Below are 26,986 nucleotides of genomic sequence, written 5' to 3'. Positions count from 1 at the left end.
CTGAGGCGGGTAAATCACTCGAGCTCAGGAGTTTGAGATCAGCCTGGGCAACATGGCAAAAAGCCTGTCTCTACTAAAAATATAAAAATTAGTCAGGTGTGGTGGTGCACACCTGTGGTCCCAGCTACTCGGGAGGCTGAGGTGGGAGGATTGTTTGAGCCTGGGAGGCTGAGGTTGCCGTGAGCCAAGATCATGCCACTGGACTCCAGCCTGGGCAAAAGAGCCAGACCCTGTCTCAAAAAAAAAAAAAAGAGTTTCAGCTTTGGAGTTGGACAAACCTACATCTGGATCCCAGCTGTCATTCACTAGCTATGTGTTCTTAGGAAAGTTGCCTTACCTTTCATTTTTTTTTTTTTTTTTTGAGACGGAGTCTCGCTCTGTTGCCCAGGCTGGAGTGCAGTGGTGCAATCTCGGCTCACTGCAACCTCCGCCTCCCAGGTTCACGCCATTCTCCTGCCTCAGCCTCCCGAGTAGCTGGGACTACAGGTGCCTGCCTCAGCGCCCGGCTAATTTTTTGTATTTTTAGTAGAAACGGGGTTTCACCATGTTAGCCAAGATGGTCTCGATCTCCTGACCTCGTGATCCACCCGCCTCAGCCTCCCAAAGTGCTGGGATTACGGGCGTGAGCCACCGTGTCCGGCCATTGCCTTACCTTTCAGAGTCTAGGGTAATAATATAAAGATTAAGTGACAATTATAGCAAGCATTTAGCACAGAGTGTGGCACTTGGTGAGTGGTGATGCTGCAGATGATGGATGATCCTAGTTACCCAAATCCTCAAATAGCCACACCTCTCCTCTCCTCTCCTCTCCTCTCCACTCCTCCCCTCTCCTCTCCCCTCCCCTCCCCTCCCCCACCTTCCTTTCCTTTCCTCTTTCTTTTTTGACAGGATCTTGCTCTTTCGCCCAGGCTGGAGTACTTTGGCCGCAATCTCAGCTCACTGCAACCTCCGCCTCCTGGGTTCAAGTAATTCTCCTGCCTCAGCCTCCTGAGTAGCTGGGATTACAGGTGCCTGCCACCACGCCTGGCTAATTTTTTTTGTATTTTTAGTAGAGAAGCGGTTTTGCCATGTTGGTCAGGCTGGTCTTGCACCCCTGACCTTGTGATCTGCCCACCTCGGCCTCCCAAAGTGCTGGGATTACACGCATGAGCCACTGCATCTGGCCCTCTTTTTTTTTGTTGAGACAGAGTCTTGCTCTGTTGCCCAGGCTGGAGTGCAGTGGCATGGTCTCAGATCACTGCAACCTCTGCCTCCTGGATTCAAGTGATTCTGATGCCCCAGCCTCCCCAGTAGCTGGGATTACAGGTGTGCACTTCCATGTCTGTCCAATTTTTGTATTTTTAGTAGAGATGGGGTTTCACCGTGTTGGCTGGGCTGGTGAAGGTGGTAGGTTTCAATGACAGCAGCATAATGCCGTGGGAGTTGGGAGGAGGGAATGATCTGACTCACTCTGGGGCAGGTCTTTGGGTTAGTTCTCCAGTGGATTCTCCTGGGCATCATGTGGTCCGTCCTCAGAACTGTGCCTCCCTAATGTGGCCGGGTGGATTCACTATCCACCCCATGCTTGGGCTCTGCCTTGACCTCTCCCTCCTATGCACAGCCAAAGCCCCTAAAAGCTGCTGGTTTTCCTTGACTCTGGGCTTCTCTCCATCACCCACTGCCTCCCAACAAATCCCCCCGTCTCTGCATCCTCCTGTTCCAGATTGCTAGGACCCCAGCTGCCCATCAGGAACCCCTCTAAAATAACTTAGTTGAGTCATTGTTTGTCTGCTTAACAACCTGTGATATTCTCCATTGCTTATGGGATAAAATCTAAACTCCTTGGCTTGGTATACAAAGTCCTTTACAGTCTAGTTCCTCCTCTGCTGATATTTCCAGGCTCTTTGTCCCAAGTGCCCATGTTGTCTCCCCACCTCCCTTGCACTCCAGTTCCCTTGATAGACTTGCTGTCTTGCGGGAACATCACCCACTTCCACATCACCCAGCCTTTGTGTGTGCTGTGTCTTCTGCCTGGAGCACCCTCCCTTCCCGTAGTCTGTCAGGCAAGCTCACAGCCATTTCTTGGAATCCATTCAAATATCACCTTGCTTGGGAGACCTTCCAGATCCCCCCAGATTTTCTTGGGTTCCCTCAGCATCATGACCCTTGCCTTTCATAGCATCTATCATGCTGAGCTTACACATTTACTTCCTTCTCTGGACCGAAAGCTCATTGGTGGCAGAGATCCTTTACATTTTTGTATTCTGAGTGTCTGGAACACAGCACGTAGTCAGTGAAGACGTGTTATTGCAAATGTCCACACATCTTGTGTCTGACTCAGAATATGGTGTTTTAGGCCGGGTGTGGTGGCTCACATTTGTAATCCCAGCACTTTGGGAGGCCGAGGCAGGCGGATCACCTGAGGTCAGGAGTTTGAGACCAGCCTGGCCAACACGGTGAAACCCTGTCTCTACTAAAAATACAAAAATTAGCCGGGTATGGTGGTGGGCACTACAGTAACTGTAATCCCAGTTACTCAGGAGGCTGAGGCAGGAGAATCACTTGAACCCAGGAGGCGGAGGCTGCAGTAAGCCAAGACCGTGCCATTGCACTCCAGCCTGGGCAACCAAAAAAAAAAAAATTAGAAATATCTGGAGTCAGATCTGGGTTGTGGGCCTTGCTCTGCCTTGTATCAACTATGTGGCAAGTGACTGACCTCTACAAACCTCAGATTTGTGATCTGAGATTAATCGAGGGTTAATTGAGAAACAGCTGAGTTCTAGCACCTAGTAAGTGTTCAATAAGTGACAGTGATGGTTATTGCTGAGTTTTGAATGGAGGAGCTGCCTTAGAATCAGCAGACCTGCGCCCCAGTTCCCATTCTGCCCCACCTCCCTGTGTCACCCTAGGCAGGCCACATTTCCTCCCTAGTTTCAGGGGCCTGAAGCAGGTGCCCTCTCAGGGCCCCAAGGCCTGACATGCTGTAGGGCCTGAGAAGCGGCGTCGTGGAGGACGAGATGTGTGAGGGCAGCAAAGAGTGCTGTGTGTCCAGCAGAGGGCCCTGACCGGCCTGTGGCCGGAGGCTGGGAGGGAGGGCAGGCGAGTGATGCCAGACGCCTGACTGGAGGCGGATCCAGCCGGCCAGCTGCCTCTCTGGAGCCCAGCTCTTGGGCCCCCTGCACTCACCTGCTCTTCCTGGGCTGGCTGTCTCCTGCTCATCCAGCCATGCGGTGGCTGTGGCCCCTGGCTGTCTCTCTTGCTGTGATTTTGGCTGTGGGGCTAAGCAGGGTCTCTGGGGGTGCCCCCCTGCACCTGGGCAGGCACAGAGCCGAGACCCAGGAGCAGCAGAGCCGATCCAAGAGGGGCACCGAGGATGAGGAGGCCAAGGGCGTGCAGCAGTATGTGCCTGAGGAGTGGGCAGAGTACCCCCGGCCCATTCACCCTGCTGGCCTGCAGCCCACCAAGCCCTTGGTGGCCACCAGCCCTAACCCCGACAAGGATGGGGGCACCCCAGACAGCGGGCAGGAACTGAGGGGCAATCTGACGGGGGCACCGGGGCAGAGGCTGCAGATCCAGAACCCCCTGTATCCGGTGACCGAGAGCTCCTACAGTGCCTATGCCATCATGCTTCTGGCGCTGGTGGTGTTTGCGGTGGGCATCGTGGGCAACCTGTCGGTCATGTGCATCGTGTGGCACAGCTATTACCTGAAGAGCGCCTGGAACTCCATCCTTGCCAGCCTGGCCCTCTGGGATTTTCTGGTCCTCTTTTTCTGCCTCCCTATTGTCATCTTCAACGAGATCACCAAGCAGAGGCTACTGGGTGACGTTTCTTGTCGGGCCGTGCCCTTCATGGAGGTGAGTGTGTGTTCTGTTTGAGCTCAGCTGGGAGGCTGCAATCCAGGGAAGGGGTTCAAAGTCTCCATCAGGTCCTTGGAAATGGAATTTGTGGGTGTGCAAAACCTGAGTCTTGGAGCTCTGACTTGCTTCTCCTTTACCTTGGAGAAGGAGATAAATACGGTATTGGTTTCCGGTTGCTCTCAAGAGAAGTAGGCAGGCCAGGGGGACAGGCGGGTGTGTGGGGCCCCTGGGTTCTAGCCCCAGCCTGATCTTCTGCTTCGGGAGCAACTTCAAGGCAGGTCTCTGCCACTTTCTCCAGACCCTAAGCTGCCCTCTCCCTTCCTCAGCCCTTCTCCCCTGTCCCACCCAAGATCCCTCTGTCCTTTGTTGTGACTCCTCTTCTTTCCTCTGTACCCCCTGCCGCTGCCCTGCTCCCACAGCTCCCTTCGCTGCTCCTCCATCTCCTGCCTCCCAAAGGAGTGCCTGAAGGGAGAGCCCAATTTCCTTCACACCCCTCTGGATCAAGTCAACATCCACTCCACGAGAATACAAGCACCGGAAGCAAAAGACCGCCCCATTCTTCCCTCCCTGCTGGGATTCTCATTGTTATCGTTGTCATTTCCACCAGCAACTTCCTAGATCCTCTCTGAAAGGGATACCTGGTTCTGGGCACTGGAGCTAATGGGGGGCTCTAGTCTCAGCTCTGCCACTGACATACCAGGTGTCACTGGGCAGGTTGCATTACCTCTCCAATTTCTTTATCTCCCAACCAGGGCGGGTAGACCAGATGGTCCTTCCAGCTGGCCTGTTTCACAGTTCTGAAGTATACCACTATGCCCTCACTTCTGGGAGCGTCTACAATAAGTCCATGGTGTCAAGGGATATGTAGAGCATAGAGAGACAACTTAAAACACTGCAGAAACATACTGATGTGTGCATTTATGCAAGACACAGCAAGGCCACCATCTCTCTATAAGACAAAATAAGCAAACAGTCTTTCAAATTTTGGCTGCATGGAGTGTAATGGAGTGACTGTGGCCTCCCTGTGAAGCTGCTGTTCCTTTGTGAATGATGCTGCATGACAAGGGGGACTTGCCTGGCCAAAGAAGGGCTCAGGATCAGGCATACGGACACATGTCCTATTCCAAGGTCTGTCCCCACCTCACCATGTAACAATGATGATGTCATAGTTGGACAGACTCCCTGAGTCTCAGCAGTGGGTACAGTCCTTTCCTGTCCTTCCCAACCCAGGGAGACTGACTAACAGTGGTACAAAGGTACTCCACCCTGAAAGAAGACCCTGTGCCAGGCACGGTGGCTCATGCCTGTAATCCCAGCACTTTGGGGGGCCGAGGCAGGCGGATCACTTGAGGTCAGGAGTTCGAGACCAGCCTGGCCAACATGGTGAAACCCCATCTCTACTAAAAATACAAAAATTAGCCAGGTGTGGTGGCACGCGCCTGTAGTCCCAGGTACTCAGGAGGCTGAGGCAGGAGAATCGCTTGAACTTGGCAGGCAGAGGTTGCAGTGAGCCAAGATTGCACAGCCTGGGTGACAGAGTGAAATTCTGTCTCAAAAAAAAAAAAAAAAAAAGACCCTGCAACTGGAGAGAGCCTTTGCATCTTAGTTATCATCTTGTACTCATGACCCAGGTGAGCTGTGCATGCGTAGGCAAGCATGCTTCAGGACTCTGAAATTGAGCAGACTAGATTAGAAACTGGGCTTTTCCCATCACTAGCTGCGTGATTTGGTAAATTACTTTAACTATCTAAATCTCAATTTCCTCATTGGTAAATTGGGGATAATAATAATAATAGCTATCTGGGTGAATTCTTAATGGATTAAATGGGTGATGTCTATACAGTGCTTAGAATTCGAATCAATTGATGATGGTTTTTATTTGGGCATGGTATAGAGGAGAAGGGGAAAAGGGCAGACACATACGACTTCTTGCTTGCATGTGGCTGGTAGGTCAATGAACACCTGGCCCTACCTGACTGTGGGTCCTGACATATGTAATGTCTTCCTGGGCCAGCCCCTCCACACCTCCTGGAAGATAGAGATGATCCACAGACCGGTAGAGAGTCTTCCTTCTAGGCTGGGTGGTGGGACAGGAGGAGGGAGAAAACACTCTTTCTTTTTTTGAGACAGAGTCTCACTTTGTCACCCACAACACCCTTCTTCTTTATTTGAGACGGAGTCTCATTCTGTCACCCCGAGTGGAATGCCGTGGTGTAATCTCAGCTCATTGCAACCTCCGCCTCCAGGTTCAAACAATCCTCTCACCTCAGCCTCCCAAGTAGCTGGTACCACAGGCATGCGGTACCACGCCTGGGTAATTTTTGTATTTTTGGTAGAGACAGGGTTTCACCATATTGCCCAGACTGATCTCTAACCCCTGAGCTCAAGCAATCTGTCTGCCTTGGTCTCCCAAAGTACTGGGGTTACAGGTGTGATTCACCACGCCCGGCAACAGCCTTTTATAGGGAGGATCTCAGGATGGTGTTAAGGAGGGAGCAGGAGAGGGCAGCTTGGAATAAAACTTGAGATATTTTTGAGATGTGAAATAGAAGGGCAGGGCCGGGCACAGTGGCTCACCCCTGTAATCCCAGCACTTTGGGAGGCCGAGGTGGGCGGATCACGAGGTCAGGAGATTGAGACCATCCTGGCCAACATGGTGAAACCCCATCTCTACTAAAAGTATAAAAATTAGCTGGGCGTGGTGGTGCACGCCTATAATCCCAGCTACTCGGGAGGCTGAGGCAGGAGAATCACCTGAACCTGGGAGGTGGAGGTTGCAGTGAGCCATGATTACGCCACTGCACTCCAGCCTGGGCGACAGAGTGAGACTCTCAAAAAAAAAGAGAGAGAATGGCGTTTCTACTGTGCCTCCGCAGGCCTGGGCTCCCCTGCCAAGAGAGGGGGTTGGGGTTCTCACAAAGAACACTTGGTGGCCCTGCTAAAAGCCGGGGATTGTGTTCCCCCAGCCAGAAGAGGGAAGAATTTGGACAGGAGGGGGATCTGAGCACAATCCCTGAGTGTGGCCGAGCAGCGTCTGATGGTGCGGGAGGGTCCCCTCTTCCTTCCTGCTCTTTGGCACTCTCCTCCCCTGCCGCTCAGGCTGCTTCCTCTTGGCTCACAGGGTGGTTTTCCATGCGCTTGATGAATAGAGTGCAGGCATGGTGGGCACAGGCTGCTCCGAGGGGGGCCACTTCCCCACATAGCCAGGCCCTGGGCTTCTCCGGACAGGGCCAGGAGCAGAACCGTGGTGTGTGTGTGTGTGTGTGTGTGTGTGTGAGCGCGCAAGCCATGTTCCCCAAGACCATTCATCCCAGGCATGCAGATAATGGGGTGTGGGAAGTGGAAGGACCTGCAAAGATCCAGAACATCTACGTCTTTATCTTGGTTCTTCCTTGGAGATGATTTTCCAAAGTCTGTCAGAGAGTATCAGGGTCTATGGGAGCCAGGCCATTCATCCCCCAGCCTGAGAGGCAAAGAACAAGGGGGAAGGAGGCAGGCGTGTGTGTAAACCTCAGCTCCACCATTCATCAGCAGTGTGGTCCTGGGCAATTCACTGTTCCTGCCTGAGCTTGAGCTTTTTCAACAGTAAGGTGGTTGATTGGTAATGTGATGACACATAAAGTGCCTGACCCATAGGAAATGCTCATTAACTGGAGTTGTTATCATTATTATAATTCCTTCCTTCCTCCCTCCCTCCCCTCCCCTTCCCTTCCTTGTTTCCACAGGGTTTCGCTCTGTCACTCAGGCTGGAGTGCAGTGTCGTGATCTTGGCTCACTGCAGCCTCAGCCTCCTAGGCTCAAGCCATCCTCTTACCTCAGCCTCCCGAGTAGTTGGGACCACAGGCATGCCTCACCATGACAGGCTATTTTTTTGTATTTTAAATAGAGACCGGGTTTCATCATGTTGCCCAGGCTGGCCTCGAACTCCTGGGCTCAAGTGATCTGCCTGCCTGGGCCTCTCAAAGTGCTGGGATTACAGGTGTGAGTCACCGCACCCGGCCCATTATTATAATTTCTATGCTTATCACTCAATTCGTGGTCTAACTGAGCCAGAAGCCAGGTGTCCTTCCCTGTCTCCATAGGTTTTGACCAAGTGCTTCTCTCTTCCCTCACATCCTGCCCACAGGTCTCCTCTCTGGGAGTCACGACTTTCAGCCTCTGTGCCCTGGGCATTGACCGCTTCCACGTGGCCACCAGCACCCTGCCTAAGGTGAGGCCCATTGAGCGGTGCCAATCCATCCTGGCCAAGCTGGCTGTCATCTGGGTGGGCTCCATGACGCTGGCTGTGCCCGAGCTCCTGCTGTGGCAGCTGGCACAGGAGCCCGCCCCCACCATGGGCACCCTGGACTCGTGCATCATGAAACCCTCAGCCAGCCTGCCCGAGTCCCTGTACTCACTGGTGATGACCTACCAGAACGCCCGCATGTGGTGGTACTTTGGCTGCTACTTCTGCCTGCCCATCCTCTTCACGGTCACCTGCCAGCTGGTGACGTGGCGGGTGCGAGGCCCTCCAGGGAGGAAGTCAGAGTGCAGGGCCAGCAAGCACGAGCAGTGTGAGAGCCAGCTCAACAGCACCGTGGTGGGCCTGACCGTGGTCTACGCCTTCTGCACCCTCCCAGAGAACGTCTGCAACATCGTGGTGGCCTACCTCTCCACCGAGCTGACCCGCCAGACCCTGGACCTCCTGGGCCTCATCAACCAGTTCTCCACCTTCTTCAAGGGCGCCATCACCCCGGTGCTGCTCTTATGCATCTGCAGGCCGCTGGGCCAGGCCTTCCTGGACTGCTGCTGCTGCTGCTGCTGTGAGGAGTGTGGCAGGGCTTCGGAGGCCTCCGCCGCCAATGGGTCAGACAACAAGCTTAAGACCGAGGTGTCCTCTTCCATCTACTTCCACAAGCCCAGGGAGTCACCCCCGCTGCTGCCCCTGGGCACACCTTGCTGAGGCCCCAGCAGGAGTGGGGAGGGAGGGAGGGGCCGCCACCCCCGCCGGTGTCTGCTGTTCTTTCCCCATAGGTCTCGCTTTGCTGCCTGTTTTGCTATCTAGAGATGGACTTGGTTCCTCTTGTCAAGGTTTGGGAATGTCAAAGCCCCCTCCCCACACAAGGCCTTTCCTGTCCCTTGTGGGGCCTTCCAACCCTGTCCTTTCCACTGGTGGGCGGTGATGCTTCTAGATCCTTAGAACTGCCCAGAAACTTTGAGTCCCAGCAGCTGGGAGCCAGAACTTTGCCTGCCCTCCCTTGGTTCCAGTCTCTCTTCTCTCCCTCTGCCTTGGAACCTGACCATACTTTAGTTGTGCCCTTCCCAGGCATCATCTTCCTACCACCAATCTGGGGCCCCATCTTGGAATGGGGGCTCCTTGGGGCCAGCCCAATGTGGCTCACCACACTCCTCTTTTTTTTTTTTTTTTTTTTGAGATGGGGTCTTGCTCTGTTGCCCAGGATGGAGTGCATTTGCCTGATGTCAGCTCCCTGCAACCTCCGCCTCCTGGGTTCAAGCGATTCTCCTGCTTCAGCCTCCTGAGTAGCTGGGATTACAGGTGTGCACCACCACACCCGGCTAATTTTTGTATTTGTAGAAGAGACGGGGTTTCACCATGTTGGCCAGGCTGGTGTTGAACTCCTGACCTCAAGTGATCTGCCTGCCTCGGCCTCCCAAAGTGCTGGGATTACAGGTGTGAGCCGCCACGCCCGGCCTCAGTACACTCTTCTCTGGACCGGATCTGTCCCAGTCCCGGACGCCTCCTCCTACTGGTGCCTTCTTTTCTTCCAGAGGATTTCTCTCTCCTTCCTCCTCCTTTCTTTGGGATCCTCGGGTTGCCCTGTCCCAAACTCCTTGTTAGGTGCCTTCCCATAGGAGGCCCTTCTTGAGAAACAATAAACTAGGTAGAACTACCCCTATGCCCATCCACTTTCTTGTGCCACATTCTGGCAGGGCCCAGATGCACCTGGGCCTTCCTGGCCTGGCAGTGCCGAGGAGAATTTCTCCTGACCTGGCCTGGCCTGTGGCTGATGTTCAGAACAGCCTTGTGGCCCTGGCGACTCCAAGGGTTTTATGGCTTTTGAGGGACAGAGAGGATGGAGGGCTTGGGGAGCCGGAGGACCTAAGTCCTCATCCTGGCCTAAACCCCATGCTCCTTGGGAAGTCAAAAGCCTGGAGAATATCTCCTCTGGAGCCCTCATCTCTGCTATGCTCTCTCTCCACAAAGCCCCCCTTGGAGGGAGTCCAGTGGTCTTTCCTCTGTGAGCCCCAGGGCTTCCCAGCCTTTGTCACTCTGAGGGCTGCTCTTGTTCAGTTTCTTAGAATGGACTGTTTTGCCTGTAGACAGCCCAGCTGCCTGCCCTCGCCTGCCCCCACCCAGCCCCCACTGCACCACCCTTCCCGCCAGAGCTCCCACTGCCCCCGGCAGACGCTTCATGCAGCTCCTCTTGTGGGGTCTTGCCCTTGAAGTCCCACTTCCCCCAGCCCCACCTCTGGGCCCTTCCAGAGGGCACCCTTAGCCTTGTGGGTCCCTGGGAAGCTGGCACAGCATCAACCAGAAGTGATGCCTCAGCCAGGCCACCAATCATTCCCTGCCTGGGAGCTCAGCTTTCCTTGGAACCACCCCCCCCTGTCTGAAGCTCTGTCCTGGGTCCCACCAGACTTCTGCCCACCAGGCCTACCTACAGCATCCACATGCGGCCTCAGGAAGGGTCCCGGGGGCCCAGGGACGGGCAGGGGCAGGGGTTCCGAGTGCCCGGGGCTCCATTCTCCTCTGTCCACCCACCCACACCCCTTGGCCTCAGCCTGCCCTGTACCCAAGCTTCCCTCCCCCTCTCCTGGGGATCTTAACGGCCTTGTTCTCTCTCCCTGGCACACACCCCCAGGGCGGGTGATGCCGCCAAGAGAGAGGGAGGCCGTTGCTAGGTGATGGTGCCGCCATGCACACACCCTTTGTGCTGGGGAGTGACACCCACCCATTTCTCAGCAGACCTGTTGCCACGGTGACTGAAGCCCCCAGCTCTGTCTGTAGAAACTTCAGATGGGTGGGGGAGCAGGTTGGAGAGGGGACCAAAGGCAGGCCTGTCATGCTGAAGCTCCTGGGGACCGTTTCCTCCGAGTTTCCCCAACTCCTTCTCCACCCACCCGCCAGGCCCAGAGGTACCACCAGCTTCCTAAGGGATGCAGGAAGGGGCCGGGTGAACTGAGGTGAAGTCCAGGGCAGGGGAGTCAGACCCCTCAACATCCTGTTTAGGGGTCCTCCTCCACAAAGGGTGCCCTCCACCTCTCCCTCTTGCTGGTTGGCCGGCTCAGAGATGAAGGGGGAGAGATGGTGGCTCCAGGGCTCTGCTACCACTGCCTCCCAGGCCTGCCAACGTGAATGGCTTGCAGAATCAGTCAGCAGGCCAGCGGCCTTGGGAAAGAGCCACTGTCCTCACAGGCTGGGCCAGCTGGGGGAACAATGTAGGGTTTGTTGCTTAGGGGTCCCAGGCTTGTGGGGGGGTTGGCACATGGTGGGCAGTGGACTTGAGCTGGGATGCTCTGAGGGGGCACCGACACGCTCACCCAAGGGCAGACTTCAGACCAGCCCTCAGATCCTGATGCCAGGTTACAGGGCCGAGAGGAGCCTGAAATCCACTGGGTCTCCCTGCTCCACTTGGGAGTCACCTTCTCATCACCTATCCTGGAACCTGAGTGCAATTACTTAAACTCAGTCTCAGCTTCCTCATCTGTAAAATGGGAATAATCTGTCCTTCAGAGAGGATTATGGTCATTTAATGAGACAAGATACATAAAGCACTTTGCATGGTGCCCCGAACCTTTTATTCCTTCCTCTCCTTTGGGAATTCAATTCTCTAGTGTTATGGAGCAGGCTTGGCCAGGGGATTCTTAAATGCATCCAGGTTTTGGCATCAAAGGGCCCCAAACATGACAATTTACCTACACTCATGGTCTGTTCCCTGTTCAACTTTAATAGGGTGTGTGTGTGTGTGTGTGTGTGTGTGTGTTTTAAGAGCTGGGGGGGTCTCACTATGTTGCCCAGGCTGGCTTTGAACTCCTGGGCTCCAGCAGTCCTCCTGTCTCAGCCTCCTGAGTGGCTGGGACTACAGGTGTGTACCACCATGCCTGGCTGAGCACGTTTTTTTTTGAGACAGGATCTCACTCAGTCACTCAAGCTGAGTGCTGTGGTGTGATCACAGCTCATTGCAGCCTCCACTTCCTGGGCTTGAGCAATTCTCCTGCCTCAGCTTCCTGAGTAGCTGGGACTACAGGTGTGCACTACCACGCCTGGCTAATTTTTGATTATTTGTAGAGACAGGGTCTCACTAGTTTGTCCAGGCTGGTCTCAAACTCCCAGACTCAAGTGATTCTCCTACCTCGGGCTCCCAAAGTACTGGGATTACAGGCATAAGCCACTGCACCTGGCCCCTGAACAAATTCTTTAAGTCATATTAGCACCTGCTGCATGCTGGCACTGTGGAAGGAGGATGCTTGCTTGCTTCCTGGTAACCAGCTCCCTTATCTCAAACCTCAATCCTCAGTGAGGATCACAGGATCTGAGAAAGGCACCTCGGCCTGGAAACAGCCCCAGATGAGTGAGATTGCTGGGCCTCTCCCGGGCTCCCAGGCCCAGGAAAATCTAGCCACGCTTGCAGTCAGGAGAGGGCAGGGAACAGAGCCCTGGCCCCCATTCAACCTCCTTAGCCAGGAGGGCATGTCCCATTTTCCTTAGGAGTTGGGAGGTACCCTAGAATCACTTAGCTTCAGATGCCAAATTCCATCCACATTCTTTCCTCCAACTCTCCGGCAGTGGGGAACTGCCTCTCCAGGCAGGGAACTGCTCTGACAGGTCTGATGACTGCCTCCAGGAGGAAGCCCTGGGCACCAGTGAAAGTGAGGGGCTGGGGAGCCCAGGACAGGGAGTCAAGGTCCCCACTCCCAGGACTAAGGAACAATTTGGCTCCTTTTTCATGCAATAGGAGGGGTGAGAAGGGCTGGGGTGTTCTGCAAGGGCCTGCTCCATTTTCCAGGGTGAAGGAGAGGCCGAGCGAGGTGGAGCAGGAGGAGGTGGGGCTTACTGTGAAACTGGGTCAAGATGGCCTCGGATTTGAGCAGGCAGGGCCACCAGGCTCTGAGGCAGCAGCTGTGAGCAGTGCCGAGGGAGGACCAATTCTGACAGTGAGGTCGGGTGGGGGACTAGAATCCGGCAGAGAAGCGAGGGCAGGGCTCCTACCAGGAAACCCATAGCATTGACACTAACTGAGAGGCAGCAAAGGCGGTAACACTCCCCCAGGCTCTGTGGGCCCAGCCCTACCCCTAGAGCACAGTTAACTGTTTCTGGGGTAGGAACTGGGGGCCCGAGGCACAAGGGTTCTGGTTCTGGCTCGACCTTGGCTGTCGGTGAGATCCAGGGCTTGGGAAAGAGGGGCTGAGGCCTGAACTGGGTCTGAGGAGAGTGCAGCTCAGTCCGCACACAAAACAGCACCCAGCCCTGTCCCCTTGCCACCTCTACCCAGCCCTGGGCAGTTCCCTCAACAGAGCTCTGCAGCCCCAAGTGGCAGCTGCTGGCTCAAAGCTGGGACTACATGAAAGTCTGAAAAGAGAATGAGAAGGAGGTGGCGCAAGAGCCTGGACGCACGTGTGGGAGGCCGTTTTGTGCAGCATCATTGTGCTCCCCGGGCGGGCACGTGCTCGCGCTCCGTGGCTCTGTTGGTGCCCAGCGTGCGGGGGTGTGCTGGTGGCCCTGTAGGGCAACCCATGCCAACTGCGGAAAAGTAACCGGCACCACACACCCCCCCAACACAAAACTGGTCATTTTTTTGTTGTTGTCATTGTTATTAGGAGGCAAAAAAATGTACAGTTACAAGAATCATTTTCCAAACAGAGGTTAAATATGAGCTGAAAAGTGTAAAAAAGGAAGAGGAACATCACTTTACAAATCATTAAATTAAACAAATAAACAAACAGAACCCAAAGAACCAACCCCCCATGCTGAGTTCTCTCCTTGTGCAACTCTGCAAAATGAGAACAGAAAATGAAGTGGGCCGTGGAGGTGGGGGCCCTGGGGAGGGGCAGGAGCTGGGAGCCAGGAACAGGCAGGAGGGGGCTGCTGGGCCATGGACGCTGGCTTTCTGCCCCGTGTGTCTGGTGGTTTCTGGTACCTGGTCGTCGTACCTGGTGGCTCTACCCAGGCTAGGGGTCGAGGGGAGGGGCCCCCGGAGGCCCCTGCCAGCCTGTGGCATTCAAGCACTGCCAGGACAAGCCAGATTGGGCGGTGGAAACACACGGGACAGGGAGGCGGCCACCAGTGCCCAGGCTGGTACCTGCCACAGGTGCCAGCCTGCACCTCTCCTGATCTGAACTTGCCCCAAGTCCACCTGCGTCTCCCTCCTTCTCTCCAGACTGCCCCCTCCCAGATCCTGAAAGGCCCCTGCAGCATCAAATGGTTGATTTTAGTCTTTGCTTAAATTAAAAAATTAAAATATATATACATATATATACTGTACACACAGGACAATAACAGAGAGTGCTGAAAAGGGAGGTACAGGAGCGGGCCGGGGAAAAGCCAGGGGTGGGGGCTGTGGCCCAGGGAGGCTGTTAGGAGGGAGGCAGGGCTGGGTGATTGGACAAAGGCAGGGGGGAAGGGTGAGAAGTTAGGGGACCAGAATGGGGGGCAATTTATTTTACAATAAAAACAGGAGTTCAAACCTCAGCAGAACAGGACTCTGGGGTCCCCAGAGGGTCCTCCTCACACTGGGTGAGGAGGGGTGGGCTTAGGGGGACGACAGGGGTGGGCGGGGAGCTCGGCTTCAGGTTTAGATGATGACGGTCCCTGGTCTGAGGGAGAAGGGCTGGAGTCTCAGCTTCTCCGTGACTTTGAGTGTTGAATAAGCCACTGTAGGGTGATGTCTGACGGGAGAAAAGAGAACAGCTTATAAGGCCTGCAAGTACTGGCCATGCTGGGGCAGCAGAGAGGCCCAAGAAACCAAACCTAAGGGTATCAGAAGTCCAGAGGTGCCAGGAGGGGTGGCGCACACCTGAAGTCCCAGCTACGTGGGAAGCTCAGGTGGGAGGATTGCTTGAACCCAGGAGTGGAGTTGGAGGCTGCAGTGAGCTATGGTCGTGCCACTGAACTCCAGCCTGGGTGACAGAGCGAGACACTTTCTCAAAAACAAACAAACAAACAGGAAGTCCAGAGCTGGCAAGCGCCACACGGCCCTGAATGAGTAGTAGCGGAATCCAGGTGCTGGGAAAGAGACAGAGCCACGGCATGTCAGAGCCAGCAGGGACCTGAGATCACCAGGTCCAGCCCTGGAATCTTAGAGACGAGGAGGTGAAGCCCAGAGCGGGGATCGATTTGCCCGAGATCACACAACCGCTTGGGGACAAGCTGGGATAGTGCCCACAGAATCTGGGCCGCCTGGCTGCCTTTTCTACCCAAGAGCCACAGGGCTTTGGACTTAAAGGAAAGTTGTGGAGCAAGAAACTTTGAGAGCCACTAAAACACCCAGAAATGCCTCTCCCCTCTCCTCCCTTTCCCCAATCCTACGCACCAATGTTGTCCTTTTCTTTGCAGGAGATGGAGTAGCAGCAGATCTCTCGGTCCTGGATGGCAGACAGATTCCTGGGGGAAACCAGAATAGAGTCCACTCAGGCTACAAACATCCATGGGGCCTGGGGCTAGGGGACAGCAGGGCCTTTTTCTTACTTTTTTTTTTTTTTTTGAGACGGAGTCTCGCTCTGTTGCCCAGGCTGGAGTGCAGTGGTGCAATCTCGGCTCACTGCAAGCTCTGCCTCTCGGGTTCACACCATTCTCCTGCTTCAGCCTCTCCGAGTAGCTGGGACTACAGGCACCCGCCACCACGCCCGGCTAATTTTTTGTATTTTTAGTAGAGACGGGGTTTCACCGTGTTAGCCAGGATGGTCTCGATCTCCTGACCTCGTGATCCACCCGCCTCGGCCTCCCAAAATGCTGGGATTACAGGCGTGAGCCACGGCGCCCAGAGGGTACAATGGGGAGGGTGAGGTGCCTGAAAAGGTCGGCTCTGCTGCCACCGTGTGGCTAATACTAAGAACAGCAGCAAGCCTAGGCTGTTGGTCTGGTGGTTGGGGAATTGGGAGAGCAGAAAGTAATACAAAGAGTCACCCAACTCACATTTTCTCAATCAGCTCCTTCTCATCCAATGCTCCCGGAAGGTCTCGCTTGTTACCCAGGACTAAGACCTACGGAGAAGGGAGGGCGAGGATGAGGTCCAGGGCAGCTGTGCCCAGGTTGTCTGGGTGGTGAGCTGGCCTCCTGGGTCCTGTTTCCTCTCTGCGCCCCTACCATGCCTGGCTTTTACCTGCCCCCAGTGACTTCCCAGCCCAGCTCCCTCCCCATCCCGCTCCCTCAGGTCTGCTGACCGGGATGCCCTGCAGCTGAGGTTTGTCCAGTAGGTTGTGGAGCTCGTTCTTAGAGGCCTCAATCTTCTCCTGGTCAGCAGCATCCACCATGTACCTGGGGAAAAAGGCAGGGTGGGGACAAGCATGTTGACACCACAAGCTGAGGTGGTGCAAGGAAGAGAAGGAGCTGCTGCTTGGAGGTGAAAGCATCTGTTGCAGCTTGGTCACCTCGGGATCCATGGGCTACCTGGCCTGGCTCAAGGCAGGTGCTCCACGGATGTTTTCTGAGTCTATGGGAGTGAACAGCTGCAGGGACTCCTGAGGCCTGCCATTAGCCTCCAAGTGCTACTCTGGGGAAGCCGTTACTCATGTGGAAAAGCGTGGGCCCTTTGAGATTAGCTGTAAGTCCCTCTCAAAGTGACCCACTTACGTTTTCATGGAAAGACTAAATAAGGTTAGAGTGAAAAAAGCAAAGGAAACCTTAGAAGGTTTCTTTTAGCAAGATACTTTTTGTTATCAGGTTAAAAAGCAACCTATTGTTTATTCTAAACAATCTATTGTTTGGGCATATATATATATATATAGAATAAATTTTATTATTAATAAAATTTTTGAGACGGAGTCTCGCTCTGTTGCCAGGCTGGAGTGCAGTGGTGCAATCTCAGCTCACTGCCACCTCTGCCTGCCAGGTTCAAGCGATTCTCCTGCCTCAACCTCTCAAGTAGCTGGGACTACAGGCGCATGCCGCCATGCCCGGCTAATTTTTTTATTTTTAGTAGAGATGGGGTTTCACCATGTTAGCCAGGATGGACCCAATCTCATGACCTCGTGATCCACCCGCCTCGGGCTCCCAAAGTGCTGGGATTACAGGCATGAGCCACCACACCTGGCCTATTATTTTTGGAGGCAGGGTCTCACTCTGTCACCCAGGGTGGAGTGCAGTGGTGCAATTACAGCTCACTGCAGCCTCAGCTTCCTGGACTCAAGAGATCCTCCCACCTCAGTCGTCTGAGTAGCTGGGGCTACAGGTGTGCCACCAGACTCAGCTAATTTTTGTACTTTTGTAGAGATGGGGTTGCACCATGTTACCCAGGTTAGTTTTGAACTTCTGACCTCAAGTGATCTGCCTGCCTTGGCCTCCCTCTGTGCCCTGCCATTTTTCTTTTCTTTTTTTTTTTGAGACGGAGTCTCGCTGTCACCCAGGCTGGAGTGCAGTGGCGCAATCTCGGCTCACTGCAAGCTCCGCCTCCTGGGTTCACACCATTCTCCTGCCTCAGCCTCCCGAGTAGCTGGGACTACAGGCGCCTGCCACCACGCCTGGCTAATTTTTTTTGTATTTTTGGTAGAGATGGGGTTTCACTGTGTTAGCCAGGATGGTCTCGATCTTCTGACCTCGTGATCCACCCACCTCGGCCTCCCAAAGTGCTGGGATTACAGGCATGAGCCACCACACCCGGCCCATGCCTTGCCGTTTTTCAATGTTTAAAATTTATTTTATTGTATTTTTTTAAAGACAGGATCTTGCTATGTTGCCTCGGCTGGCCTTAAACTCCTGGGCTCAAGCAATCCTCTTGCCTCAGCCTCCCAAATAGCTGGGATTACAGGTGTGTGGCACCATGCTCAGCCGAAAAAGCATTATTTTTAAAAAGCAAGAGAGGGCTGGGCGCGGTGGCTCATGCATGTAATTTGGGAGGTGGAGGCGGGCAGATCACCTGAGGTCGGGAGTTCAAGACCAGCCTAACCAACATGGAGAGACCCCCGTCTCTACTAAAAATACAAAATTAGCCAGGTGTGGTGGCGCATGCCTGTAATCCCAGCTACTCGGGATGCTGAAGTGGGAGAATCGCTTGAACCTAGGAAGCAGGAGGTTGCAGTGAGCCGAGATCGCACCATTGCACTCCAGCCTGGGCAACAAGAACGAAACTCCATCTCAAAAAAAAAAAAAAAAAAAGAATCATTTAAACCACACAAAATTCAAGACAGTGGTGACTTTGGGTTGAGGGGAGGGAGACAAGTCAATGAAGAGGATGCACAGATGCTGGTTAATAGTCTATAGTCTGTTTCTTAGATTGGGTAGTGAGAGCCCAGGGCATTTATCCAAAAAGAAACAAGTGGCATGCAAAATAAAGGCAGGCCATGGACCGACACTGTGTCATGAACCAAGGATTAGGTCTAATAAAACCCTGCGCCTCTGAGGTCCTCGAAGGTAGCAGGGCTAGGGGAGCCAGGTAAGGCTGGAGTCTGGCGATGCCTCCCATGTACTTACACGATGGCGCTCACTCCTCGGCAGTAGCGCTCCCACATGCTGCGGAAACGCGGCTGTCCCCCAATGTCCCAGAGCTGAGCAAGAAGAGGGTGAGATAGCCTCAGTAGTGGGCAGGCCACCAAAACGTGTCTTGGGTCTCAAATGCCCCCTCCTACCCTGCCCTACTCTCCTCTGCCTCCCCGGCTTTCTCTCCAGTTCTCCCCCCTCTCCATCCCCCTCTCTGTCTACCTTAGAAGTCTTCTACTTTCTTTTCCCAGCTCCTCAGCAGGGGGACCCTGGCCTCTGCCCCACTTCAGCTCGCTCCTCCCAGGGGCCTCCGTTGCCCTCCCCAACACACACACACACACACACACACACACACACACACACACACACAGTCCTCTGCACCCCCCAAGCTTCTGGGCCCTCACCTTGATAGTCACATTCCCTTTGGTGATTTTGCGCATGTTGAAACCCACAGTGGGGATCATGTCCTCGTTGAACTGTCCTGACTGGAAAGAAGACTCAGAATGGGAAATGGTGCAAAAATAGATATGCCCCCGCCGCAGACCAAGAGGCTGCGAGAACCATGCAGAGGCCAGGCCAGAGCTTCCTAGATTTCCCACCGTGGGGTACTCTTGCTCATCCCATGCTTTCAGGCAGGATGGGCTATCACCAACCTATGTGTCCCGCCTACACCTGGGGATGTCCTGTGAAGAGACCCGCTTTTGTCAGACAGTCTCAATCTCTTTGCCTAGACTAAAGGAAAATTCTTCCTCAAGTCTAACCTACATCTCTCTGTAGTAACTGACGCCACTTTCTCTCCAGTGGAGAGGAAGAAGAAATTACCTTCCAGCAAGAGAACTTGAAGCAAGTCATGTTCTAATAGTTAAGGAGAATCTCAAAGAAAGCAGATGCATTTTCAAACTAAAAAATCAAACTTTTTAGGGCAGAGTATATTGGTCATCCTGAAAATACAGTGCATGCCAAGCAATTTCTGGATTATCCATGGTTCGGTTTATTTGTACTGTCCTCCAGTTATTGGGAAGGATAACCTACACTCTATATTGTCTGCTTACTTATCTATGTGTCTCCTCACTAGAAAGAACAGTTCCTGGGAGAGGACCCAGGTCTATAGTAACACCATTAGTAAATGTTTGCTGAATACTGGGGGGTTGACTGTAATTCCATTTTCCAAAATCCATTCTGTATTGTCTCTAAGATTTCTGGATTCTTCTAAACTACCTACAGGCTTCAAATAAGGCCAGACCCAACTCCCTCCCAGGTCGTATCTCCATGCTCACAGGTAGGACACTTCTGCTTATCCCTTGGAAGCAGGCTAAAGAGATGGGGCTCGGCCAGGCGCGGTGGCTCACACCTGTAATCCCAGCACTTTGGGAGGCTGAGGGGGCAGATCACAAGGTCAGTAGTTGGAGACCATACTGGTCAACATGGTGAAACCCCATCTCTACTAAAAATACAAAAAAATAGCTGTGTGTGGTGGCATGTGCCTGTAATCCCAGCTACTTGGGAGGCTGAGGTAGGAGAATCGCTTGAACCCAGGAGGTGGAGGTTGCAGTGAGCTGAGATCATGCCATTGCACTCCAGCCTGGGTGACAGAGCAACACTCCGGCTAGAGAAAAAAAAAAAAAGATGAGGCTCACTCAATGTTGAACCTGAGGGTGATACCCTGTTTCTTTCTTATTTTTTTTTTTTTTTTTTGAGACAGAGTCTTGCTCTATGGCCCAGGCTGGAGTGCAGTGATGTGATCTCAGCTCACTGCAGCCTCTGCCTCCTGGGCTCAAGAGAGGGTCTCCTGCCTCAGCCTCCCCAGTAGCTGAGACCACAGGCATGTGCCACCACACCCAGCTAATTTTTGTATTTTTTGTAGAAACAGGGTTTCACCACATTGGCCAGGATGGTCTTGAACTCCTGACCTCAAGTGATCTGCCTACCTGGGCCTCCCAAAGCACTGGGATTATAGGGGTAAGCCATGGTGCCCGGCCAAGCCCTGTTCCTTTACCATGCCTTTTTCTTCCACCAGCTGGTAGGAATAATTTGCCTTGGGTTACATAAAGAGATCAGGGGCCCTGACCATTAGCCAAGATGTAGGAGATGATCGGCTCTTATTTGGTGCCTCCAAGTCCACATGAAGACCCCTGATGTCCCATCTGAATAGAGTGCTTTGATTCCCTTTTTTTTTTTTGGAGAGAGTCTCACTCTCTCGCCCAAACAGGAGTGCAGTGGTGTGATCTTGGCTCACTGTAGCCTCTGCCTCCTGGGTTCAAGCAGTTCTCCTGCCTCGGCCTCCCAAGTAGCTGGGACGACAGGCGCGTGCCACCACGCCTAGCTAATTTTTTTTTTTTTTTTTTTTTTAGTAGATTCGGGGTTTCACCGTGTTGGCCAGGATGGTCTCGATCTCCTGACCTCGTGATCCGCCCACCTCGGCCTCCCAAATTGCTGGGATTACAGGCGTGAGCCACCGCACCCAGCCCAATTCCCTTTTATCTGCAGGAACCACCTATTCATCAGGGCCCTAGGATGATGTAAGAACTGAATACCCAGGACTGACACCCAATGACAAGGTCCAGCAGCAGTTTCCAACCTGAGGTCCACAGTTGGGCTTCAGAGATCCCCTGAACACCCTGAAATTGTACACAATCTGTGTGTGTGCAAAGTTTTGTTTGTGTGTACATTTTTCTGGAGAAAAGGTCTCTAACTTCTCTCAGATATCAAAAAGATCTGAGAGCCCCAAAAGTTAGGAACCACTGAGGAAGAGGGAATGGCTTCTTCTAGCTAAGCAGGGAGAATTAAGTGTGCGGTAATTACCCAAACCCTGGCAGCTTGCTGCAGTCTACCCCATCCCCGACAATAGAGTCTGAGGAAGGAGGCCCAGTTCTTGTTTGTCTCTCATCCCAGGCGGTGCTTGGATAAGAAACTTGAACTTCTCTGGACCTCAGGGTTTCTGAATGTAAAACTGGGGAGAAGGGTTTCGGTCTCCTAGGAACTGTAAATAAGACTCACAACATGCTTGGAAATGGTTTCGATATAGCATGGGGAACCATCACTGCTCTTTGGCAACTAGAAAATCCACAGGCTACCAAGTAAATGAGAAGCCCCGCCTGGCAGAATGTGACCTTGGCAGAGGGGGATGCTGGGAGGGCCTTCAAGGAGCCAGGCTCCCCAGCACCAGTAGGTCTTGTTCAGCTGTGAATTGGAGCTATGGTGGAATCAGATTATGACTTAATTTCCCTGCTAATGCCACCCTGTCTCATAAGCTCCTCATTTAAGGTTGGAAGTAACCTGAAGTCATGCAGCCCAACCTCTTGTCTCAGACTTCAATCCCTTCTGCCCCATCCCCTCTTGGGTCAGTTCCAACTATCAGAAAGTTCTTTATATTGAGTTAAAAATCCGGCCGGACATGGTGGCTCATACCTGTAATCCCAGCACTTTGGGAAGCTGAGGCAGGCAGATCACCTGAGGTCAGGAGTTCAAGACCAGCCTGGCCAACATGATGAAACCCCATCTCTACTAAAAATACAAAAATTAGACAGGCGTGGTGGTGTATGCCTGTAATCCCAGCTACTCGGGAGACTGAGGCAGGAGAATTGCTTGAGCCTGGGAGGCGGAGGTTGCAGTAAGCCGAGATTGCACCACTGCACTCCCAGGCTGGGCGATAGAGCGTGACTCTGTCTCAAAAAAAAAAAAAAGAAAAAGAAAAAAGAAAAAAATATCTATTATTCCTAGAATGTCCACCCATTGTTCCTAAGTCCCCTTGGGCACTCCAAGACTAGTTATTCCATAGGACAGTCTTTGATACTTTTAAATATTTGAAAATGACCCTATTGTTTCCTAGGACAAAACATCTCCCACTTTTCTAGCATCACAACTTTTTCAGAACTCAAAGGATGTTTTAGGTTCTTTTTTTTTTGAGATGGAGTTTACTCTTGTTGCCCAGGCTAGAGTGCAGTGGCGGCACGATCTTAACTCACTGCAGCCTCCGCCTCCTGGGTTCAAGCAATTCTCTTGCCTTAGCCTCCCAAGTAGCTGGGATTACAGGTGGCCACCACCATGCCTGGCTAATTTTTGTATTTTTAGTAGAGATGGGGTTTCGCCATGTTGGCCAGGCTGGTCTCGAACTCCTAGCCTCAGGTGATCCGCCCACTTTGGCCTCCCAATTGCTGGGATTACAGGCGTGAGCCACCATGCCCCGCCAATGTTTCAGGTTCTTAGAAGCATTGTATATAATTTCTTTCCAGCTCACGTTAACCTGCTGAGCAGCTAGACACACTAAACTCAATTTCTATTTACAGCCAGACCTCATAGGGTGAGTAGAAAAAAACCCAATGGCGAAAGATCTGAGACAAACAGAGGCCAAATGAACAGGCAAAGGTAATTCAGAAATTCAGTGGTAGGCATGGGAACAGAGCCCAGGGGTCCCAACTCTTCGTTTCTTTCTGGAAGACACTCAGCTGTGATTATACCTGGGGTGGGCAGAAATGCCAGTGTGGTAGCCCCAGAGGATCTGAAAACACTGGAGTGACCGGGACACTGGAATTCCAACTGCAGCCCACATGGGGTGGTTTTCCTCGGGAAGCCTCTTTAAAGAAGGGAATTTAGCTTGCCTGCTCTTTTAGAATGTGCCAGCGGAAGTGGCAAATTTAAGATAAAAAAGGGGACCATGTGGGCTGGAGATGGGGGACTTTTCCTGTATATCACAGAAACTCTTCACCCTGGCAGGGGAATGTGGGACTCTTGGGTTCTGTTTCTGGCTTGCTATAGTCTCCAACTCTCTGGATATGATGCTGGTCTAGAGGGGCCCTCCTGTCAAAGGCTCAACTGCAGACCCAGAAACCGAACCCACCTGGGTACCTGTGGATCCCTGTCCCAGAGCACAGCTGTAGTAATACCCTGGGGAACGAGGAGATACCTAGGCCCAGCTGCATTTCTCAGACCTAAACGCCTAGAAGCCAAGCCACCTAGGCCTGCAGAGTCAGGTCAGAGTCCAGGTGTTACGTGACTGCTCTGGGACTCCAAGAGCCTAAGTCAATGCCAAGTTTAACCAGAGGGTCTCTGACCCCAAGGGCAGAGCCTAGGCAGACAGAGCCCAGGGGCGTTAGCTCCAAAAATTACTGCGCCAAAACCACAGACTTGGCCTGAAGATCCTGCCCTGTCAGGTCAGGAGACAGGAGACACTGGGTCGAGGAAGGGCAGAGGTCATTTGCAGAGCATGTGTGGGAAAGGAAGCCAGTGTTCAATTGTGTAACCACAGGATGCCCGCCCCTTGAGCTTTCCATCTGCCTTCATGCCTCAGGTCCAATGAAGTGACGTCCCCTGCCTTCTAGGAAGCTGAGAACTGTTGGGGAGGCCCATCTTCTGCAAGGCGGGGCAACAACACGGACAGGTAGAGGTACCTAGGCTGGCTGGATACATTCCTCTGCTGACCTATCTCATCAGTATCTTTGGTTACTATTTGGCCAACTCACAGTTGTTGGAAACCTCAGCTTTGGGACTGGGGCCAGGTCCCTGGACAACCCCAGCCCCTGTCCCATGCTTCCTCAACCCACAAGCCCTGTCTAGCCTGGCTCTGACAGGCAGGCCGCAGCCATTATTGCAGCCTCAGCTCACACCCATGGAGCTCATCTTCCCCTTTTTTTGAGAGCAATTTTAACTCCTTCCCCACCACTCCCCTGGCACTGAAAGACTTACAATCACCCACTTCAGTGTTGACTACCCAAAGCCCTTAGAGCCACTCTCCCAAGGCCCCAGTGGGCAGTGCCCCTACACCTCATCCTCTCTTGTCGGGAGCACCTGCTTCTGCAACTTCTGAGCCAGACGGAGTGTCCAAACTCCCGTTACCATGCCATCCTCCCTGGACCCCCAGCTAAGGCCTGAGGGTCGGGGAGAAGTTGGGGAGGAGTCTGGGCTTGAGCCAAGGGCCTCAGCTGACTCCTCTACCCCGGGGGATACCTCCCCTCCCCCTCAATAGGGCCGGGGCTTCCTCTTCCGGCAAGGAGGGGGTTGAGCCCTCTGGGTGGGGCTGGGCTTGCCCAGACCCCCTCCTCAAGCCTCTCGGCCGCCCCGTCCCGTGACCCTCTACCCGCGGGACAGGAAGGCCCGGGCACTTTCGCTCCGTCATACCCCCTTGCGCGGGGGCCAGAGGGGGCCCGTCTCAGCTGGCAGCGGGTCCCTCCTGCTTCGAGAGCCCCTCGGTGCCGCCTGCCCCATGGCACTGGCCCTGTCTGTTTGTCCCCCTTCCCCTGCTCCCAGCCGTGCTGTAACGGCCCGGGTGAGAGAGCAGGTCGCGCGCCGCCCCGGTCCCCCACGGCACGGGCCGTACTAGGCCCCAAGCGCTCGGGGCCGGCTCCTCCCCCGCCTGGCGCCCGGCCGTGCCCGGCCATGCCAGGCGGCGACCCCGGCTCAGCAGGGCGCGGCGCGGGCGGGGACAGGCCCGACCCGCGGCCCGCGCCTGGGGACCCCGCGCCCGACGCCCTCGTACCGCGATCACGTTGACGAAGGTGGTCTTGCCCGAGTACTGAAGCCCGACCAGCGTGAGCTCCATCTCCTCCTTCCAGAATAGGGCCTTGAACCAGTCCAGCAGCTTGTTGAACAAAGCGATCATGGTCGCTGCCGCCGGCCCCGCCCGGTGCCAGGTCCCCGCCGCCCCTCGCTGCCCTCGCGCTGCGGCCCGGAGCGGCCCCTCCCCGGTACGGCCCGGGTCCCGCGGCTCGGTGCGGGCGGAGGCTCGAGCGCGGCGGCCGACGACTCGCTGCCCCGGAATCGGCTCGCCGATGGGTGTGGCTTCAGCGCCCTCCTCCTCCGCCGCCGCCGCCGCCCTCCCGCGCGGCCGGGCCGTGTCCTGCTCGCACCCGAGCGCGCGCTCCTCCCTCGCTGGAGCCGGGGGGCCAGGGGCCGCACCCGCAGGTGGAGTGAGCAGGGAACCCTCAGGCTTCAGCGGCGGGGGTTGACTGGCAGCTGGCGTCGAGAGGCGCTTGGGAAATGGGGTCTAATTTATTTTAGACCCTGTCCTCGACTGCCGCGCCCTGACTGGCACCCCCTTTCTTAAAGGGTGGTGGGCTCGAGGTGGGTGAGGTCCCGGTTAAGCAGGAGCCTTTCCAGGTTGAAGGAGAGTGGGTCACCCACTTTCCGGGACACGGAGATGAGATCTCTACGACAGGGAGGCAGATGGAGGCTTTTTTGTCCCTGAACTCTTGCCTCTGAGCATCCCTGGGTACAGTCCCATCCTCTCAAAATGCACCCAGTGCAGAGGACAACCGTATTCGGGTCTTTTAATACTCCATCTTGTTTTGTTCACCACAGTTTACCCCGACCACTTGTTAGGAAGCCTCTGGCCCCAAGTGAAATGGACGCTTGAACTTGCTCCGGATTTTCACCAGCATCCCCAAGATACCCAAACAGATACAGTCCTAGCAGGGGGTTTCCAGTGAGGAACATCTGTGACAAAGGAAAATGTTGCCCTGTTTTGGTGAAAAGCAGAGTATTCTTTAGGAGGAGAAGTGATAGTTCTCCTCTTGAAGTGGGTGTGGAGTGCCTGCAAAGATGCCTTACTCCTGCCTCCCTCCTTGCAGGACCCACCCACAGGGCCTGCTCAGGCAGGCTGACAACCCCAGCTGGCTGTCCCGGGTAGGCTCAGGCTTCGGGCAGTCCCCAGCCTATGCTGGCTGCCCGTTGGGATTTGGTTTTCAAATGTAGTCATATGTAGTCTGTTGTTTTAGTCAAAAGTGGGTAAACTATCAATATCAACCATATCTGCCCAATCAACTGGAGTTAAATGACCCCAAATAGTCAAACAGTTACCAAAGTAGAAGAATCACAAGGTTTAGGCTAGCATAATATTCTGGGGTTTTTTTTTTGTTGTTGTTTGTTTTGACAGGGTCTCACTGTGTGGCCCAGGCTGGAGTGCAGTGGTGGGATCTTGACTCACTGCAGCCTCCACCCCCTCGGGCTCAGGTGATTCTTCCACCTCAGCCTCCTGAGTAGCTGGGACTACAGGCATGTGCCACCATGCCCGCCTAATTTTTGTATATTTTGTAGAGACAGGGTTTTGCCATGTTGTCCAGGCTAGTCTTGAAGCCCTGAGCTCAAGCAATCTGCCTGCCTTAGCCTCCCAAAGTGCTGGGATTACAGGCATGAGCCTGGCCAATATTCTGGTTTATTAAGCACCATCTTTCTAACCTCTGCCCTTTATAAGTCCTCCTCTAGCTCCTAAGATAAAGGCTATGGACTGAATGTTTGTGTCCCCCAAAATTCATAGGTTGAAGTCCTAATCCCTAAGGTGATGGTATTAGGAGGTGATTAAGTCATGAGGGTGGGGCCTTATAAAGGGGGCCGGTGGGGTTGTGGGGAAGAATACCAGCTCACAACCTTTTCACCATGCAAGGACAGAAAGAAGGCTCTGCCTAATAGCCAGACAGTGAGTCTGCAAGGGTCTTGATCCTAGACTTCCCAGCCTCCAGAACTGTGAGCAATACATTTCTTTTTTTTTTTTTTTTGAGATGGAGTCTTGCTCTGTCATCCAGGCTG

The 26,986-nt window shown here is 54.0% G+C and overlaps 2 protein-coding genes across 2 annotated transcripts; one reads left to right on the top strand and one right to left on the bottom strand.

The window, feature by feature from the left end:
* Positions 1-3,046: 3,046 nt before the first annotated feature.
* On the top strand, positions 3,047-13,789 carry GPR37L1 (G protein-coupled receptor 37 like 1). Its single transcript, XM_003264557.4, has 2 exons — positions 3,047-3,834; positions 7,964-13,789. The coding sequence occupies exons 1-2, from the start codon at positions 3,205-3,207 to the stop codon at positions 8,777-8,779; spliced, it is 1,446 nt and encodes a 481-aa protein (XP_003264605.1). The 5' UTR covers positions 3,047-3,204; the 3' UTR covers positions 8,780-13,789.
* On the bottom strand, positions 13,615-25,257 carry ARL8A (ADP ribosylation factor like GTPase 8A). Its single transcript, XM_030818645.1, has 7 exons — positions 24,942-25,257; positions 18,874-18,954; positions 18,464-18,537; positions 16,219-16,312; positions 15,971-16,038; positions 15,369-15,439; positions 13,615-14,724 (listed from the first exon to the last, which is right to left on the bottom strand). Exons 1-7 carry the CDS (start codon positions 25,062-25,064, stop codon positions 14,675-14,677), a joined length of 561 nt encoding a protein of 186 aa, XP_030674505.1. The 5' UTR covers positions 25,065-25,257; the 3' UTR covers positions 13,615-14,674.
* Positions 25,258-26,986: the final 1,729 nt, after the last annotated feature.

The sequence above is a fragment of the Nomascus leucogenys genome, chromosome 9, assembly GCF_006542625.1.
Source record: "Nomascus leucogenys isolate Asia chromosome 9, Asia_NLE_v1, whole genome shotgun sequence".
Lineage (NCBI taxonomy): Eukaryota > Metazoa > Chordata > Mammalia > Primates > Hylobatidae > Nomascus > Nomascus leucogenys.
Note: the sequence above shows the minus strand (reverse complement) of the source record. Positions and strands in the feature narration are given on the sequence as shown.